The following is a 19,889-nucleotide window of genomic DNA, read 5'->3' as shown; positions in this document are numbered from 1 at the left end:
AAAAAATTAAATACAAATTATAAAGAAAACAAAGTACAAAGATCATAAGAAGTACATATGCAAAATACCTTGATATAAAAAATAATTAATTAATCTAAAGTTCCTACTAGGCCTCAAGCTATTCCCATGAATATAAAAAACTATGTACTCAAGAAAATTTTGACTCACTCAAATAATGATTGCTCTTTTACATGGAGTTGTTCTACATTTTATGTAAATAATGTTGCAGAAAAGGAACATGGTGTTTTAAGATTTGCAAAAAATTATACACACCTTTTACTACCGAAAAAAAATAATTATATACCTTTAAATAAATATCTCTAGTGCTTTAGGCATCTCCTTACAAACAAACATGATCTGATGACCAGAATTTAAGGATCTCAAATATTTTCAAAATTTGATATGAAGTCTAGCTTTTGTCAAATTGAAATTACTAAAATAGATTGTTACAAAACCTACTTTAATGTCTCTGACAACCACTATGAGTGGAATGTCATTTTCTGACCTTACTCTTCTTTTTGTCTTATCTATATTGATGATGTTTTAATCTTTTCTAAAAGCACTGATCAATATTGGGAATATCTTTAAGATTTATTTCAAGCTGCTAAAGTGCTAGAAAAATCAAATTCTTTCAAGTATAAATTGATTTCCTCAACTTTTATATCTCTTATGATACGATTTACCCAAAAATAGGACTATCCAATTCGCTAATAATTTTCCTGATGAAATTACTGATTTACAACAACTTAAAAAACTTCTTAGTTGTTTCTTACCAAAAAGATATCTATAAAAATCTAGATTTTGATATCTAGCTTCTTACTCGCAAGTTATAGAAAAATACTTCTCCATGGACCTTTGCTCACAATCAAGTTGTTCAATATTGTATGTCTATGAATCAAATCTCATGTCAAAACTGTTGGAATATTGCATGTCTATGGGGTTTTTTTTCCTTCTTATGATTCCTTACTTTGGGTTTAAAGGTGGGTGTGTGCATGAATTGATTAATTACACCAACAACAAAGGAAATATCAGGATGAAAATCAGTAAGATTTATAAGTTTGTCGACAAGTCTTCAATTTTGATATTTATTTTCAATCATTGTCATCAGATGCATTAAGCTTGACATGATAGTCCATAGGAGTATCTATAGGCTTACAACCTAACATTCTTGTCTCACTTAGAAAATCAAGAACATACTTCATTGAAACAAACTAAGATTAATAACTAGGGATGAAGTCGATGCTGCCCAACAAAATCTAGTAATATAGTACTACTAGTGTTGTATAGGGAAATGTGATGCCAATAAATCAAAGCCTCTGATTAGGCTACAATCCAAGTCTAAGAACCAAAAGAGGAGTGCCTTCAATGCTCCAAAAAAGTAGACAAATTTAATGGTAAGATCTTTAGAAATTTCATGAAGAAAATCTACCACAAAAATCCTAAGAAAAACAAGGTAACAAGATATTACAGATATTACTTGTGATATATTTGTAATATCTTCGCATGATTTTAGGGCATTAAAGCCCCCTCTATATATGTTCTTCGACTCAACTACAAATTCCCAAAAAAAAAACAAAAAATAAAAAACAGAGGTACTGCAGCATCACTTAAAGGAGATCATTCAATGTCGTTGGAAAAACCAATTTTCAGGATAATAGGAGACCATAGTTTTTCATGATCTACTCAACCAGGGTGGAGAAGTCAAAAAGGACACTCAAACTTAAAGGTATTGGATCTTAATGCTCTGATACCATGTGACAATATCAAGACATTAAAAACCAGTAACAGTAATGGAGAAGAAAAGAGGACGAACAGAGATTGAAAGGAGAGTGTTGCCCACGGTTTGAGTTATGAGCCATCCACTCAAACCTTGAGTGTGAGGATATATGTATATAAAAAATAAGGGAAAATGTTCTCTGTGCCGGGGGTGCATGCTACGCCCAGACACATGGGGGTGCACGAAATGCCAGCCCCACCCCACTAAACGGCGAAAATATTGGTCCCATGTGTCTAGGTGCAGCATGCACTATGGCACAGAGAACATCGACCCAATAAATAATGTAAACAAACAACCTATAACCACCAATATACTTAAGACTATGCCATAATACTGAAAACACCCTTACAAGCATAAACCAAACATAAGATACATAGTCCATATAAACCGCAATTGGGATCCTCTACTGCCAAGCTGCCCAGCAGGACCGTGCTGCCCAGACACGGTGCTGCACGCAATGTCTACCTTACCCCTGGCCAAACGCCTTGCCCGAGTGGGGGTAAGGCGGTCTTTGCGCGCAGCACCGTGTCTGGGTAGCACGGTCCTGCCGGGCAGCTCGGTAGTAGAGGATCTAGATCTACTTAAGTGACATTGGGATTTCCATTTATAATTTCCGTACGTGCAGGGGGATCCACTAAAAAATGAAAAATTATTTTGACATTAAAAGCGTTAATTTTTAAGCAAAATCCTACAGTTGTATGAAACTTGAGTTGATTCCGTCTATATTTTCAAGTTCGTTTGCCTTTTGAGGTTTACAATTTGTTATTTTTTTTTGGTAACAGGTTACAGGTTGTTAATAATTTACATAAACATGGGGAACAAAATGCTACCTGGTTGCGTGGTCAGTGTGGTTCCTACGCCAAGACACAAAATCCCCCTGCCCCCATTGAAAGGCAGAAATCCTGCCTAGATTGATGCTTGCGCATGCGCTCCTATTAGCCAGCATGCACGTGCAGGCTCTAGAGGCCTAGGCAAAGTTCTCTTGCCCCAAACATATTTAAACTTCATCTATATGCCAAAACTTTTGCCATAATTTTAAATGTTAATCCTGAATTATACTTTTAATATATCCCAAACTTATTGGGTCCCCGGATTTACCAGATATGATCATCAAGCTAAGCTCTTTTCTCATTCTGGAATCTGGAGAGCTGCTCTGTAGATTGCTAGTCTGTTCAAAGTGTCAAGGGTAACCATAAGTGTTCAGCTCAATCCAACTGTAGCCAATGTCCTTCCTCATCTTTCTTCTCCCCAAGGTTTCTCTAATTCTCACAACAGTATCTGAATCCCCAAGTTCAGAATAGAAGCTCAAGGCCTGTAGATAAGCTGCAGGATCGTCTGGTTTAAGCTCCAAAAGAGCTTTTGCAGCTCTCCTTCCCACCTTTTCATTTCGGTGGACCTTGCAGCTCCTCAACAATGAGCTCCACATAACTGAGTCACCCTTGACTGTAGCGAATTTCAGCAGCTCTTCTGCTTCCTCCAACAAGCCTGCTCGCCCAAGAAGATCAACCATACATGAATAATGCCTCTGGTCTGGGCAGAGCCCATGAACAGATCTCATTGCTTCAAACACCAACTGACCTTCTCTTACCAAACCAGAGTAATTGCAACCCGTTAACACACACAAGAATGTTATGGCATCAGGCTCCACATCCTTCTGAATCATGGCCTCAAATGTCTCTAGTCCCTCTCTACCCATACCGTTTCGAGCAAACCCAGCAATGATCGACGTGAAACAGAAGGTGTTCAGAACTGGAATATGTTTGAAGACCCTACATGAAAGTTCGACATGGCCACATCTCGAATACGCATCGATCAAAGAACACAAAACCACAATATCAGACTCAAATCCCAACTTTATTACACAGCCATGCAACAATGTGCAGCTTGTTAAACTCACCAAGGCAGATGATGATAATGCCTTCAGTGTCGTAGAAAAAGTGGCTTGATCCAATTCCACTCCCTCATCAATCATCAACCCAAACATCTCAATTACATCCTTAGTGGCACCGTAATTTAACAAAGAAGTCATAAGTGAGTTGCAACACTCCAATGTTCTCTCTGTACTCTCCTCGAACAAGGATACTGAGCTCTCCATCTCTCCACACTTCCCGTACATGTCGATCAATGCAGATCGAACATAGACATTTCCATGATCAAATCCCAGTTTTAGAACGTACCCATGAACCTGCTTTCCAAATTGAGGAGTCTCGGTTCTGCTAGCTAAATTCAATAATGCAACGAATGAACGAACTGAAGGTTTTTTTCCCCATGACTGCATCCGAGTAAAGAATTCAAGAGCTTCAGGAAAGAAACCATGATCAGCATAAATAGATATAATTGAGTTCCAAGAAATTATGTCGTCTGCAGGGATGATTTTGATTGACTTTGTTGCATCAATCAAGCTTCCACAACTTGAATAAAGATCAACCAAAGCATTGGCAACAAACAGGTTTGACTGCAACAATCCAATCTTTATCACATAGCAATGGAGCTGCTTTCCTTTATTCAAGTACCCTCCAATGCCACATGCATGGATCAAATAACAAGAAGTAACACAACTTGGTTTGATACCATCTAACTCCATTCTCTGGTAAAGCTCTAACAACTCATCTGAACGACCCAACCAACAAAGCCCGCGGAGAACCAAATTCCATGTGGCTAAACTCCTCTCCGGCAATTCATCGAACAATTTCAGGGCAATACAATGGTTTGCAGAAGACATATACAGATTAACGAGAGCAGACCCAACAAACAAATTTGAATCAAACCCAAGTAAAATCACCTTGCAGTGCACTTGATAGCCTTCTCGATGAAACCCAGCGTTGCTACAAATAGCCAAAACGGAAGAAAATGTGGACGAGCTTTCTCTAACACCTTGGGAAACCATTGCCTTGAAAAGATCAAGAGCCAATAGTGGAAATCCATGGCGAGCGTGGCCAGCGATGGCCAGATTCCATGAAATAACGTCGCGGGCTGGCATAGATTCAAACAGCTGGACAGCTGAATCTAAGTGACCAGATTTCGTCAAATCGTCGACCGACCGATTGTAAGAGTAAACGTCCACATTGCAACTTCTTTTCAGGGTGGAAGTAGTGATAACTCTTGCTAAAGATTGTAGATTTCTTGTTTGCATTACCAGGTACTAGAGTAACTAGAAGGTAGGATAAAGGGTGTGCCACTGTGATAAGTGACAAGAAGTTGCCAGATTCAAATTTCAATGGGTTTTTATTTTATAAATATATGATAACATGGAGGGTCAGCAGAAGAATGCAAGAGCCTCCAAGAGATCTGCAGAGTATTCCATCTGGGTATCTTCATCAATTCCTGAAAAGAGCGGGAGCTGGAAGAAAAAAGACCTACGGCTTTGTTGTTGTGTGGGCAACCGAAGCAAGTGATAGTGGAAGTAGTTGCACACAAGCAGGTCTGCATCATCAGATATGTCCACGTCGTAGCACTTTTCTTTCTTTCTTCTTCTTCAGAAATCAGTGGAGCAAGTGTGATCTTCAGCCGTGTGGCATCACCATTTAGGCCACCCTGCATCTCTTATATACTTCGCAGAGTTCTAGTTCACTCTAAAGCAAAACACATCGAAATTGATTACCATTTTATCCAAGATTGTGTAACAAGAAAGGATATGAAGGTTCAATATATTTCTACCCAAGATCAGATTGCGGGTTTGTTCACCTAAGGATCGACAACCCCAAGATTTAAAAAATTGCTATACAAACTATGGCATAATGTCCCATTAGTTTGAGGGGGGAATGTTAGCCACATCAATTCTGGAGAAGATAAGGACACTCCTTGTTGACCAAATCTTGCATGAACTGTTTTTTATGTACTATAAAGGAAATCGGTTAGCTTGTATCAAGAAATCATTTGCATCTCCATCTCCATCTCCATCTCCATGTATATATCTATACTCATACGTGAATGAAAGCAATAACTTACCCACAAAGTCTTACACTTCCACACACAGCTTAACTGGACTAGCAGAAATTGGCTTCGTTTATTGGCTGCCGCATTAAAAAATTTCAGAGCCCAAAGCATTTGCTACAAAATGAAGCTGCATACACAAAGTAGAGGTGGCTCCAACACACACCAATAGACGATCCAATTCCAAGATGGGGAAAATTTTACAGTTCTGTGTACAAGCAAACATTATCTAACAGCATGAGTCAGGATTGAGCACCAATCCTGATCCAGTACGACCGATCTGGCCCAATCTCCAACCGATATCTGCTGGCCTGTATTGCAAAACCAATCTGTATCGAGCAATACAGTTGAAATGTATAGATTCTTTAATCCTTGAATCCTAATGGAGATTTAACACTTTTCCTCGAGACAAAAAAATCAAACACCATTCCACAATCACAGGTAGAATGAAGGAACAAGAAGGGGAAACCCTAATCATCACTCTTAGAGAACCAGTTTGAATGTTTATGTCCTATACAGGCATGACAAGTTGACAACCTACAACACCGACGAAACCACTACTATCCCAAGTTCCAAAGGATAAGCACAAGGCCACTCACGTTAGAACGGGTCTTTTATTTTACAAATAGACATGATAGATTTACATAGTAGACAGATTAAAACAAGAAAATGCAGATGATAAAACTTTACTAAGAAACAAGTATGATCAGCTGGTAGATGCAAAAGCCTCCAAGAGGGATGCTGCAAACTGCATTTGTGTGTCTTCATCAATCCTTGAAAACAGAGGCACATGGACAAAGAGTGACTTGTGACCTTTCTGCTCAGCATACCGTAGTGAATGGTAATAGACATAGTTGCACACAAATCGGCCAGCATCATCGGAGCTTGCCACATCATAACCATTCTTCTTCAAGAACTTCACCATCGAATCAATAGAACATGAAGTCTTCAAGCACCAAACCACCAACAGTAATTTGGTAAGAAGCAGATGATTAGAAAAGTAAAAATGCAGTAGACAAAACATACACCAACACCCCCCCCCCCTCCCACCCAAAAAAAAACCCCCTTTTGTTATGCTACCATGTCAGTTACTTCCAACAAAAGGTACGGTAACTGATTCTGGGAGCAGAGTTGCTTCCATCAGAGTTATTGGAGAAGAAGAAACTACCAACCATCCCAACCTGGTAATACATTGGCCAAATGAACCCCAAAAAATGGTTGTAATTTTTATCCTATTATGAATGGAATTGCCTATAAGCAGATGCTCCCAACACCTTTTGCATGTTTCCACATGTTTATAGCTAGGAAGGTAACAACCTCTTCCAGTGCATCATCCCACCTTGAGTATTCCCCATGAATAATGGATAATGTCCATTACGATACAACCCTTCTCACCAAGCCTTGAACCTCCAACCTCAAGGTTGCACACAGAATCAGCAACCCATTAAGGCTAGAAAGAGGCTTGTAAGATTCATTATTGATATTGTATTGAATGAACTGATGATCACTCTACTGAAGCATCAAATGTGTGCAAACCAAACTTTCACCAGTTCTTGCATGTCACTTTAGAAATTATAATGCATTATTGATATTGAATTGAATGAACTGATGATCACCCTACTGAAGCATCAAAGGTGTGCAAAGCACCAGTTCTTGCATGTCGCTTTAGAGAAACTGACAACAGAAGCTGCAATATCTCTCTCGCACACGCACACACACACGCACACGCACACACACACAGACACACACACACAGACACGCACACACACACACACATATCTCTCTCATATGATCACTGATTCAACTGAAACTTTGGGCGAAGATTAGCAACCTATATCTCTCTTGAATGCAAGCAACAAACACAATGATCATAAACCAAAGTTCAAAACCTTGTCTCGATGCACCGGCATAGAGGTTATTATTTTCGTTTTGTCTAGGAATCGATTTATCTTAACGAAAAATGGCTTTTGATCGGTCTCATCTTCACCTGAAAAGCGTGATCAACGTGGCAACAAAGCTCCCCTGCTATTTCGCTACCTAAGATCAACTGCAGAATCACTCCAGGGATAAGTATCAGGGAACCAAAGTTCAGGTGGGAGAAGACAACACACGAAGGGGTTCAACCCAACAATATGGGGCTGATTCCGCCAGAAACAGAGTAACAGTACAGGTATTTAAAGAACAGAAATAAAAGAGGGAGGGTAATAATGAAGGAGAAATAAAGAGAGAGAGATGAGAGGGGTTTAGAGAGAAGAAGAACTGAAGAAGAGAGGGAGAAGACGAGAGCACACACTCACAATTGGTATCCCGCAGGTAAAACCATCTTTAAAATTCAATTCAGTCCACCTCTTGCGTAGATTACAACCTCGTATTTAAAGAGCAAAAAAAAAATAAAAAAAATCCTAATAGTAATCTAAAACTGAAAATTAAATTCCTAAATCACTCTACTATTAATTAGCCTATTAAAACTGAAGTATGAAAAGGACTCTACCACTAAGTAGCCCATTTTAAATAAAAGATTACAAGATAAAATCCCAATAGTAAATCTAAATGAATGAATAGCTATAATATCCTATTGAACCTAAAAACCCAATTGGACCCGGTTTGTTTTCATATGGATCCTCCAACAGGTTAATCAGGTCCCAAGGAACTGCTTCTGCATCAGGCCTTCCTCGATGCATCCCAACATTTCACCTGCGATTAATCCGTTGACAGGGGACAAAGTAGTAAGAATCGCACCTGTACCTAAATGAGGAGGAAGGGGATGACTCAAGCTGTTGGACATGCTTTGGTAACTGTGTGACCAGATCATCACGAGACGAGGACCATGATGAATTAACTCAAGTACCAGGTGTAGAGTCAGTAGATTCAACCATGCCAAAATTCCCATTAGACACTGCTGTATTGTCCATTTGTTGTGCCCACTGAGGTTTACCATATTTAGTGTGGTGAGAGGTTGATAAACATTGAGTTCCCCCCCAAATCCCCTTAAGGGCACTGTAATACTCACTAACAGACTGATCTCCTTGTTTAAAAGTGAAGATTTTCTCATACAACTCATAAACAACAAATATATATTTGTCTTGGGAGAATCTTTCCTTCAAATCATCCCACACGTCTTTGGCTGTAGTGTGGAACATAGCATTGGCAGCAATGGCTGGCTCCATACTGTTCCATAACCATACAAGATCAAGAAGTATATCATTGTTTCGCATCCAATAATTGTACTGTGTATCAATGGAGGAAGGTGGAGAGGAAGTCAAATGTGCCAATTTCCCTTTTGCATTGATGTACACCTTAACAGCTTGGGCCCAAAGCAACTAATTAAAAGCTCCATTGAGCTTAATGGAAGTAATTTGGACATTAACATTGTCTGTAGGAGGTTTCGAGTCACCCATGATATTAAAACGGGTGCATCTTATTGTCACCAAGTAGGTGGACTAAGAAGTTGTAACCTTACTTTTTCGCCCCTTGTTTTATTCCTAAAATTTATTTTATGCAGGAGTAAGTCCTGTCATTTCATTTATAAACTGCATTAAATGCAGCATTAAATGACTTTCAACTTTTTGGAACACCTTTTTTACCTCTGCATATAAATACTATATTAAATAACTTTAGGGAATAAGACAAGAGGCAAAAAGTAAGGTTACAATCTTGTTGTTGCCAACCTCGATTACAACAAGATTTTCCCTATTAAAAATATAGAGGACAACAGCGGAATCCATGGAACTTTAGCAAACCAATGCCAATCAAGTATCTCAGAAGAGTACACAAACAGCTGCAAATCAGAAATACCAGTCAGAGAACCACCACAATCACAAAAATGGCATGAATATACCACTTCCAGACAACAGCCAGATGACCAGCAATAGGAGAAAACAAACCAGCCAATAAGAACCAAAACCGCATGAGGAACCAAGCACTAATAAGGGAGAAAATTGCTGGCAGCAAACTGGGGCCTCAGAAGAGGCCAAAAAACATATCGAGTAGGGGGCACAGCAGATAGAAAAGATGCCCAAAATATGAGGGCAATCCAACAGCTGGAAGTGGAGAATTCATAGTTGCACCAAATAGAAACTTCAAAATTTCAGAATTAGCAACTTTGCAAGAATCAACAGCCTACTCATCTGATCAGCATCAAACCTGGAGCAATGGGAAACCTTTGGCCACAGAAATAGACCCCAAAAAATCTCAACCACTTGATGGGTAGATGGGGAGATATCCTTAGTTGATAGGTGTAGCTGAAGGACCAAAAAGCAGAGTAACCGCAGGTTGTAGAAGACAGCAGCAATAACAAGTCTTCATGCACCAGGATGATGTACTCTTGTATTAGTCTTCATTGGCATTAAAAACCCTAGTTGTCACGTTTCATAAACTAGGGTTTCAAACAAAGCAAAGAACATCATAGATGTTGTGAACCATAGGGAAAAAAAGACAAAGAAGACTCTCAAAACAAAGGTGAGGATGGACCTATTGATTGTATATGCGCTGATACCATGTAGCAGTATTAGATCATGCAAACAATCAATAGATGATGGAAGGAAGAAGAGAAGATCAATGGAAGGGAAGGAGACTCACGGTTAGGTTGAATTGCTTCCTACCATGAGCCATTGTACCATTATATCAAGTGATAAACAATACTAGTATTTAAACAAAAAAACAAAAACAAAAAAAAAAAACCAATACAACGACTAAACTACCCCATATTGGTATAGAATAGGACAACTATACCCTTAGTTAAAAATATAAAACACCCCTACTGATAGGTGTATACAATGTCCCTATCGATGCCCATAAAAGTGTCAAACTACGATCTTGAGGCTTGACTTCAACTCAATGCCATACTGGGTAAAAATGCTGTTTAATGATCAACTTATATCAGAACTTAAGTCCCACAAACTTCTGTAAAGCTCCACGGACAACATTCGTAAGGTCCATGTAAACCACATCAATTTTATGTGTTTTTGATTTATCATATTAATTCCACAGCCTAATTTGCTCTCTTTGAGTAAATTGCAACAAATATTCCAACAAAGACAATCCTAAATTTACCTCTCTTGTATGAGAAATTCCCCCATCCTCTGGAATTATTGGGAGTTGCTGTCAATATGGTGAAACAGAATATCAGTGAGAACCGACAGGACAATTTAATTTCAATATCAAATAGAAGAACGCTCACTATGCTAAGAAGAAGGATATCCACCTGAGGCTGCCATCCAAGCTCATCTGGACAACGGAAAGTGGCCTCATTCACTGCCTGTCGCTCAATGGCAAATCTTAATGCCCCACTATTAACTCCAAAGTGAACCTGGAAGAAAGAACCAAGCATTCAAGAGAACAATGGATATTGTTATTAACGTTAATTTGAAACATCAAATGATCATTCTGAAACAATGAACTAAAGTTCCATGGATTAGCTACTGTAGTTACAAAAAGTGAGCTAAAGTTCCATGGATTCTGGTGTTATCCAAACCAGTTGCATAAACCAATTCTACACCTATCTCTACATCATGATACACAAATAATATTTTTTGTCTTTTTCCTACTAGTTGCAAGAAAAGTTGCTATAGGTGTTGCCTGGATCACATTTTCTGCAAATCACCTCCAGATCAAACTTCTTGTATGGAATCTAACACTGAAAAAGCAAACGGTTACGCCAAGAGTTGAAGACCAATGTACAACACTTACTTAAAAGTACCCACATTTGCCATGTAATCTGTCTTGTGTTATCCTATTGTATTATAAATACTAGATGCAAATTCTGAGAAGCAACGGCAAAACATTTTGGCAACAAGTGTGCCAGTGAAGGGTCAAGATTGGAAATGGGAAAAGCTAATGATGGTAGAAGACTTCTGCATTCGAAAAAAAAGAGAGATGAAAATGAAAGAAATGGTATATAGAGCACATAGGGCAGAATCTAAGTGAAGCTGGTGGCTTTGTAATGGAAGCCGGAGGCATTGAATAATGGCTCACTAGTAAGGTGCCTGTGCATTTCAATAGTAAACCCTGCAGGGTGTCATCCCTGAGGCCTGGGTTAGAAATCCACCTTCATTCCAAACCACACCCCCCCCCCCCTAAGAAAAAAAAGTGTGAAAGCTTGCTAGATTGATAGTTAGCGTTCCATTTTCAGCTTGTTGGATACATATGGCTACTGCTGATGGTGTTTATAGTGTATGGTAGTCTCCATTCATATATAAAAACTCCTTGATACAGGGAAAAACTTCTTCAGAAAGCTAACACCTAACAACGCACTCCTATCTTAATTTAAGTTTCTTTTTCCAAATTTGTTGCTAATTTTCTAACATAATCATGTTCATTAAAACATCTTAAACTAAAAAATAATGTAACTAACAACTGGGAACTAAGAGGTCGAATCCACCAAATCCAACTATTCCTTCAGAATTATCTTTCTGATAAAGAAACTGGCTCATTACCAGAATATCTTCCCACTTCCATTTCTGAGGACAATCCCTAAATCAATTCTATACAATTAATAGGATTTTTCCATCAAAATGTGACTATGATAGTTGCACTCTAATTTTTGACAAATCAACTCACTAAATCTTATCCCAACCAATTTTTGTTCGTTACAGAAATGCCGTTTTGCCACCCTACTCTATTGAAACCCATGCTGAAACCTCATAAGCACTCATGTTTTTGTTCATCACTTCAGCCTAGGTCACATTCAGCTTTATCCTCATTTTTTAGAACCTAGAATCTTCCTCTCAACAGTGAGAACAGGAAATGCTTCTTAGTCGTTTATCTCTACCCAGCCCAGAGCATAGATTGTGGCCTCCATTCCCCACTAAAAGTGCCATTTGGGTGGTTTTTCTAAACTATATCTGCTCATTGATGAATTCGACTAATTCCCTTTAACATGTTTCGCCATCTGCTCTCCCCCTACTTCATGAAAACAAAGGCCTGTTGTAGGCTAGTAGCCACACTTTGGGAAAATCAATAATTCAATATTCAATATGGGAAACAGTTCTCGGTCCGCGAGTGTGGCCTACGTCAGCACTCAAATGAGTCTATCTCTCTCCTCCCCATGTGAAAAGACACCTCTACCCCCTTGTTTTAAGGAGGAGAGAGATAGACACAAGGGAGTGCTGGGGTAGGTCACACTCCTATGCAGAAAACTACTTCCCATTCAATATATAGTTTTCTTCTAAACTAACATTTGAACGGGACACTCTCCAGCTCTTCCAAGTGAAGCTCCAAACGACCACAACCATAAAAATAACTCATTTCAGACTAGACTAAAAGAAGGGTGTTGCAGAATTAAAGCTAACCCAAATGACTTGTTCATTGCGTGAAGAATCCGTTCGTGACTCCAAGGTTTGGTAGAGCATGGGCAGAGCACCAACTCCCGCAGTCTCAAGAATAGTGCAGCTACCAAGTGTAATTCCTGCAGGCAATCCTTTTCTCTTCACGAACTCTTGCAGGTTACTAACTATTGTCTCTGTAGGATTCTCAACAACACCTTGGAATTTCTTGAATCCAGTGACATGTAGAGTAATAGCAGGAGGCCCCTCAGATCCCATCTCAGACCAGACTCTTAAGCAGTTCCCAATATTTGATGAAGGTGACTACCCAAGCCCTGCAAAGATAAAGAATAAGTTCATATTGAAAAAAAAAATCAAATATTACATATCAATATAACCAGAATTGTTGTTGTTGATGATGATTTGCATTAGACAACTTTGGGGCAGTAGTGATATATACTACTTCTATAGCTTATAATTCGACTAGCAGAAAGTCGCAGAAAAAAATCAAATAAACAAATCAATTTATAGAAAAAAAATATATAATTAAACCCAACATCAGATACGGTAAAAGCACTAAAAATCAAATCTTTTTCGGCTTATAAAAGAAGAAGAGTATGTTGAATGACCAGTTGGATAGTAAGATATATAGAATCAGCTAAACTGAATTCTTGACCATTTAATTCCGCAGAAAAAGAATTGATAAAACAAAACAATCAATTGAGATTACAAATTTAAGTGGATTCCAGGTAACCTGAACCAGGAACCAGATTAAACTCTAAACATAACATAAAGAGTCAAATAGAAGTCATACAGTTAAACAAAAGAAGAAAACAAAACTTACAACACCGTGAGGGAAGACTTAATAACTTGATAAGAGAAATTAAACAATTGATTAGTGAAAGGAAAGCTCAATAACTTCTTAAGAAACCCTAAAGCTCTTACCTAGAACCAAAAAAAGGAGTTAGCAGACGAAGCGAGCTCTTCGAGCTCTCGAAGATTGGGACCTTTAGGAGAGAAGACAACTTTGGCATTCCCAACAGTTGCCCCTAGCTTTTTATCGGCTGGGGTGTCAGAATCCCTACCAGATTGATGGATTGCAGCAACTCTGACATCTAAAGTGTAATCTTGATTTCTGGCCAGTTCGGAGCCTCCATAAAAGGACCATAACTAACGGTTCCACTTGGCCCAGCTCCGGGGAGTCCGGATTCCATGGCTCCATGCGGAACTTCCCGTATCCATTATCTTTTTCACCGATTCTCACTTCCCATACCTAAAAAGTATGGGAAGTATTATTGGATGTAAGAAAATTGAATTGAATATAACATTATCTGTTTCCGTATTCATATCCATATCCGTATATAAATGGATTTGGATAATTTTCATATCGAATATGGATTTTGGACTATCCATTTACACCTCTAATTATTGGAGACAGAAGAAAAAGTCATGAGTTTGGAGGGAGCGATATTATGGTCTCACTGTTTATGTTGAGAGACGAATACGTGGAGAAAATGAAAGAGAAGACGAGAAGGTGAAGGAGTGAATCTACTATCCCACTAAAGATTGATGTTAAAGTGTCATATTTGGTTTACCAAAAAAAAAAAAAAGGTGTCATGTTTGAAATTTCATAGATATTCTTATGAATCTGTTTTTTTTTTAGGAAAAATATTTCTACTTGGTGATGTTTCCTACGCACTCTCACAAGGCACCGTGAGATAACGCCTCTGCCCCCTAGATAGATATCCAAGCGTGCTCACCCAGTGGCCCAAACACTTGTGTATAGATCATGCAACCAAGTAGAGTCCCTTGCCTTTTTTTTTTTTTATTTAATTATTTATAACATACAATGAATTGTTAAATGTATTCTAGTATTATAAAAGGGAAAAGGGTCGGTAAGCGGGCGGCTTAACCAGCCAGTGTCTGTCTCTCTCTCACCCCCCATGGAAATGACCCCCCTGCTCTCTTCATCCAACCCTCCCCATTGGGCATGATTGCTAGTTTACTTGGAGTTGGCAGCTTCCCCAACCCTCTCCCATTATAAAATAAGGAAAATGTTGGGCACACCGTAATGTGCCCAACATATGTCATCCTCTCTCCTCCCCCTTTGGAAAAGACCCCCTTCCCTACAATGTCTAGCCTTATGATTGGTGTATGCCGCTAGTTTATCGAAAGCTGGCGGCATACCTAACCATCTCCCTATAAAATATTATTTATAAACTTTAATTTAATCACTTTTTTATAATCGTACTTAAGCAGATAAAATAATATCTGATTTGAAATAATTAGAAGTGATTAATTATAGGGTGATTGTTCTCTGGCTAAGAGCGTAGGCTGCGGCCCTACACATGGGACGATCATTTTGATCACTCAAGGAGATGGAGCGATCATTTCGCCCACCATGTGTCTGGACGCATCTTGCGCCCCGACACAAATAACATTTGGCCTTAATTATAATGTAATTAAATAAAAAAAAATTGTCATTATCCTACTCATGTGTATGATGTAGGATTGAGACATGAGACCAACCATTTCATGGATCCCATTGAGAGATGGCTAGAAATTTTGCATAATGGGACGAGATCTCTTACTTTTTTGTGGGGTCCACTTTAAGCTTTTTCTTCACCGTCCAAACACTACCTAATGATGTACAGCCGAAGATAATTAAAAATATGCTGGATATTGATTATAAAATACCATAAGCAAGATTATCCAACTGTGCTCTAAAAAAATATATCGGAAAAGTTTTCTGAGCCATCGGGGAAGGTACACTAAGTCACTAACACCTTGTGGGTCTAGTTATATCCTCTTCAATTCGTTATTGCTCGGTAGTGTGACAGTGCTAGTATGGATGTTTGACATGTGACAGTTTGCACATCCAACGGTCTGAGCTTAACATAGTCAATGAGCTCGGACAGTTGAATGTCCGAGTTACCTCGTATCAAACATCCATATTAGCATTGCCGAGCTATAGGGAATTGGAGAGGATAATTTCCACAAGTACAATACTAGTGTACCCTTTGTGGTCGGTTTAGAAAACCTAACAGATCTCCACAATGATAGAGTAGGGTTCAGTCCCACTTTCCCTAACATAATGAGCCATGTGACTCACATTGACACTTTCTCTTCAAACAAAATATGGGTTCCTATTGAACAAATCTGTCTCTTACCTCTCAATGTCACGATTGCTTACTCTGGTGTTGTAGAAAACCACTACCCTATATATATAGAGAGAAAATATTCTTTGAGCCTAGGGGAGGATACACAGTACCACCCTCTCTATTTGTCTCTCTCTCCTCATCACATGAAAATGATTTTGCTGCTCTCCTCTATATGAAACCATTCCATCATACTTCATTGGTACGTACCCCTCTGCTACTTGCTCAGAGAACCCTGTCCCATTTATATTTATCTAACAGTGAAACTAACCTAAAAGTTTGTCCTTAGACCAACATGGTATTACTCTTTTCCATCGAATGCGACCCAGAGGGGATCGATGTTTAGTGAAATTCCCTTTTAATCCAAAATATTTCAATGCTTTCTTTTGCTCTGCAGCAAACTCTTAGGCTGAAATTATACATGAACAAACGTTGATGTGTAATCACACGCCAATTCCTTGTAAGGGGAGTTCAAGCCCCACATACACATGGCTACTATGCTCTCAGCCATGGATTTAGGTATCGGCATTTGTATTGGTCAATATGTACCAGTATTGCTGGTAATTAACACTGATACAGCATGAACACGATCAATAAACGATATTTATGGTAAAAAAAAGGGGGTTTTGTATTGAAATCAACCCGATATAACTAATTTGTAATATCAATATAGATATTGTTATTAACGGTAAACAATACAGTGAATTAAAACCTTACTCTCAAGATATACGGAAAAAAAATCATCTTCAAAGTGTAACGCGGTGTAATTCGGAGTTGAGAGCTCGACACTTGGTAAGTGCGACATCCAATGATACAGAGCTTAGAAAAAAAAAATGATTTAAACTATCTCAAATCACTGAATGTTGAGCTTATCAAGTGTGCTTATCAAGTGTCAACCTCTCAGCCTCAAACTGCACCGCAATTGGGGATGACGGAATTGAAAAGAATTTTAATCCCAAGATATTTACAATGTGCCTCATTATAGTATAGAGTTTGGAATCCATTGTAGAGCACATGATACAAACATACGTGTGGGATTAGAATTCTTTATCTTTGGATTGGATTTTAAATTAAAGTTATGAGAGTCGAGTTGAATCCAGTTAATAATATGAAGATGAGCTCATAAGGAATCTTTCTTCTTATGTGTAAAGTCAACATTTATTATCAAAAAAAGGTGAAGTCAACATTCACCAATCTCCAATTGCCATGTGGTAGGAAATTGGTAGCCACAGGTGGATTCGTTTTAAGACGAGACACTTATCTTATCAATCAAATTTCAAAAAAGGATACACCTCCTGTTTCCAAAAAAAAAAAAAAAATTCAAAAAAAGATTATTTTGAAAATATTTTTTAGGAAAAAGAACGTTAATTGGTCTGTCACGTGATTCCTACCCCGAGACACAGTACTGTATAAATGTACCGTTCAGCCCCCAATAAAGTGATGCTTTACTTATGCTTTCATTCATTGGCCCCATGTTGATCAGACACTACACAATCAGGCAGCGATCTCTTACCCTAATTTTTAATATAAGACAATCCGGAGAACCATCCAGGCTGGGGCCATGGTGCTATGTTTTGTTGTATTCTGTTTTTCTTAAATATGAAGATGAGGCAACCCCTCCCAACTCCCAAATCGTTATCCTCTCTTGTTACAGCACGATGCTGTAATGCATCGTGCGACGCTGCAGAGGCCATGTGACACAATGGGCCCTATATGGTGCACATGGCCTCTGCAACCGCTGCACGATGCATTACAGCACCGTGTTGTAACAGAAGAGGATAAAAATTTCCCTCCTCCCCCTTAATTCAAGCTTACTTATATATATAAATAAAAAGTTACGTGCATGATTGTCACCAGTCGTTAGATAGACATAATGTAATTTTGTGTGATATGAGATTCTCCCTGTCTCCTCCCCTACATTGGTGTTATGGGGAATCTTTCCTTTTATATATACATAGGGAGATGTTGGTTCCCCATGTTACACTAAGGGGACGAATTTGCATGTCACACCAATGGTTGTCCTGAAAAAGGTATCATCCACTTCGCTCACATGTTTAGAACAAGTGAAAGAAAATAATTAAAAAAGGGTAAATTACACGTCACCTCCTGATTTTCAAACGAAACTCAGATCAACCCCTGGTTTTTGAAAAAACTCAAATCACCCCCTCTACAGTCACGATTAGTCTACTATTAGTTATTGGTATAAAAGGACTATTTTACCCTTGTACTAAAACATTATAATTAAATTTACAATACTACCCTTCCTTCATCTTCAACATTGGTCAAAGGTAGTTTAGGAATTTAAATTTATTTAATTGACTGACATCATCACTTAACAACATCAAACTAACGGTAGGGACTAATTTGTCATATTGGGGTTTAAACCAGGGGGTGATTTGAGTTTTTTCAAAAATCAAGGGATGATCTGAGTTTCGTTAGAAAACCAGGGGGTGATGTGTAATTTACCATAAAAAAATCATATTAGAGGGAAATTGCACTCTTGGGTCTTGGCATTGTGGGAAAGTTTTTCCAATAAAATGTCTATATAACACTAATTGGTCGTGTGGTTCCTACGCTCAAACATAAGACCACATGAAATTGCCACTCAACCCATAGTGAACTAAAAAATCTCATTCAATCAGATGCTGATGCACATGCTCTTATTAGCCCCCGCGCTGGTGCAGCCGTGCAGGCGCTACATATATATGGGCAAGAGATCATTTTCTATGGGGAAAGAAGGCATACTCTAATTTCTAATATTTTTATCTACTTATATGCAAAATTAATTTGTTCTAAATTTTTTTATTAACCTTCTTCGGTTTGGGTTAGGTTTTGACACCCCTAATTGAAGTAGATTGTCATATTGTTTGGGATACTATGACAAAGAAGTTGATCTCCACTCCTTTTGTTAGCTCTCATAGTCAACTTGGGATTTATTTATGTTTTTCCACAAAGATGTTCCAAGCTAGGCATGGGGTTTATACATATATATATATATATATGATGGAAGAGGATGATAATCTTCATAGTTACACCACTTAAATTCTACACTAGTAAAGTTATCTGTAACATCATCTTGTTTAAGATAGCTATTAACAAGATTCCAAGGTAGACGAAAAAAGTTTGTAGGATTAAATAGATCACAAAAGTCTTTGTTGCAAAACTAAACTTGATTGATCTTGATATTTGACTTCATAACACATTTCCATCTTTGAAGGAGTCCAAAGAGTTCAGCTTCCTTTGCATCCTGTGTTGAAAGACTACCTGTATCTGTAAGCATACCCTGGCCATCTATCAAAATCTAAAAAGTCCAACTTGTTATTCTAAAGTCTGATTCATATATTCCTCTGTCAATTAAACCAGGAAGTTGCATTTTAAGATTAGCAGCTATTGAAAGAAGGTTTGGAAAATGTGTGCATTGTGATGAAACCAATTCATGTAACAATTTTTTTTTTTGGGGGGGGGGGGGGGGATATCTCTAATGATCAACATAGGGTCAGCCTTTGAAGTTCCTAAAATAACTTTGTCCCTTACGCACCAAATAAAATAACATGTAGTAATAAAGACGAAAAAAAATAAATCATAGATTGTTTATCAAAGGCATTAGAGCCAAGAATAGAAGCACAAAGATGAGTGAATGAAGGGGCGGAGAGGAATTTTTATCACTGTTCCCCTGCCCGGTATGGTTCCCTAGTGTCTCTAATAAAAGGGGGGTGGACCCCACCCAGGCAGTGTGTTCGATCAAGGGGTGGAATGATC

The 19,889-nt window shown here is 38.4% G+C and overlaps 2 protein-coding genes across 3 annotated transcripts; both read right to left on the bottom strand.

The window, feature by feature from the left end:
* Positions 1-2,938: 2,938 nt before the first annotated feature.
* On the bottom strand, positions 2,939-5,277 carry LOC122670396 (pentatricopeptide repeat-containing protein At2g13600). Its single transcript, XM_043867251.1, has one exon. The coding sequence runs from the start codon at positions 4,908-4,910 to the stop codon at positions 2,958-2,960; it is 1,953 nt and encodes a 650-aa protein (XP_043723186.1). The 5' UTR covers positions 4,911-5,277; the 3' UTR covers positions 2,939-2,957.
* A 1,032-nt stretch (positions 5,278-6,309) lies between these two features.
* On the bottom strand, positions 6,310-14,001 carry LOC122670403 (pyrrolidone-carboxylate peptidase). Of its 2 annotated transcripts, none has more exons than XM_043867268.1 (5): positions 13,918-14,001; positions 13,000-13,307; positions 10,914-11,018; positions 10,763-10,810; positions 6,310-6,656 (listed from the first exon to the last, which is right to left on the bottom strand). In XM_043867268.1, the coding sequence occupies exons 2-5, from the start codon at positions 13,249-13,251 to the stop codon at positions 6,417-6,419; spliced, it is 645 nt and encodes a 214-aa protein (XP_043723203.1). In that variant the 5' UTR covers positions 13,252-13,307; positions 13,918-14,001; the 3' UTR covers positions 6,310-6,416. The 2 variants fall into 2 exon arrangements, with proteins under 2 accessions (XP_043723203.1, XP_043723202.1); XM_043867267.1 differs by having other exon boundaries at positions 13,000-13,319; positions 13,933-13,961.
* Positions 14,002-19,889: the final 5,888 nt, after the last annotated feature.

This window comes from Telopea speciosissima, chromosome 8, assembly GCF_018873765.1.
Source record: "Telopea speciosissima isolate NSW1024214 ecotype Mountain lineage chromosome 8, Tspe_v1, whole genome shotgun sequence".
In the NCBI taxonomy this organism is placed as follows: Eukaryota; Viridiplantae; Streptophyta; class Magnoliopsida; order Proteales; family Proteaceae; genus Telopea; species Telopea speciosissima.
The sequence above is the reverse complement of the archived record's forward strand: the minus strand, read 5'-3'. Positions and strand labels throughout refer to the sequence as shown.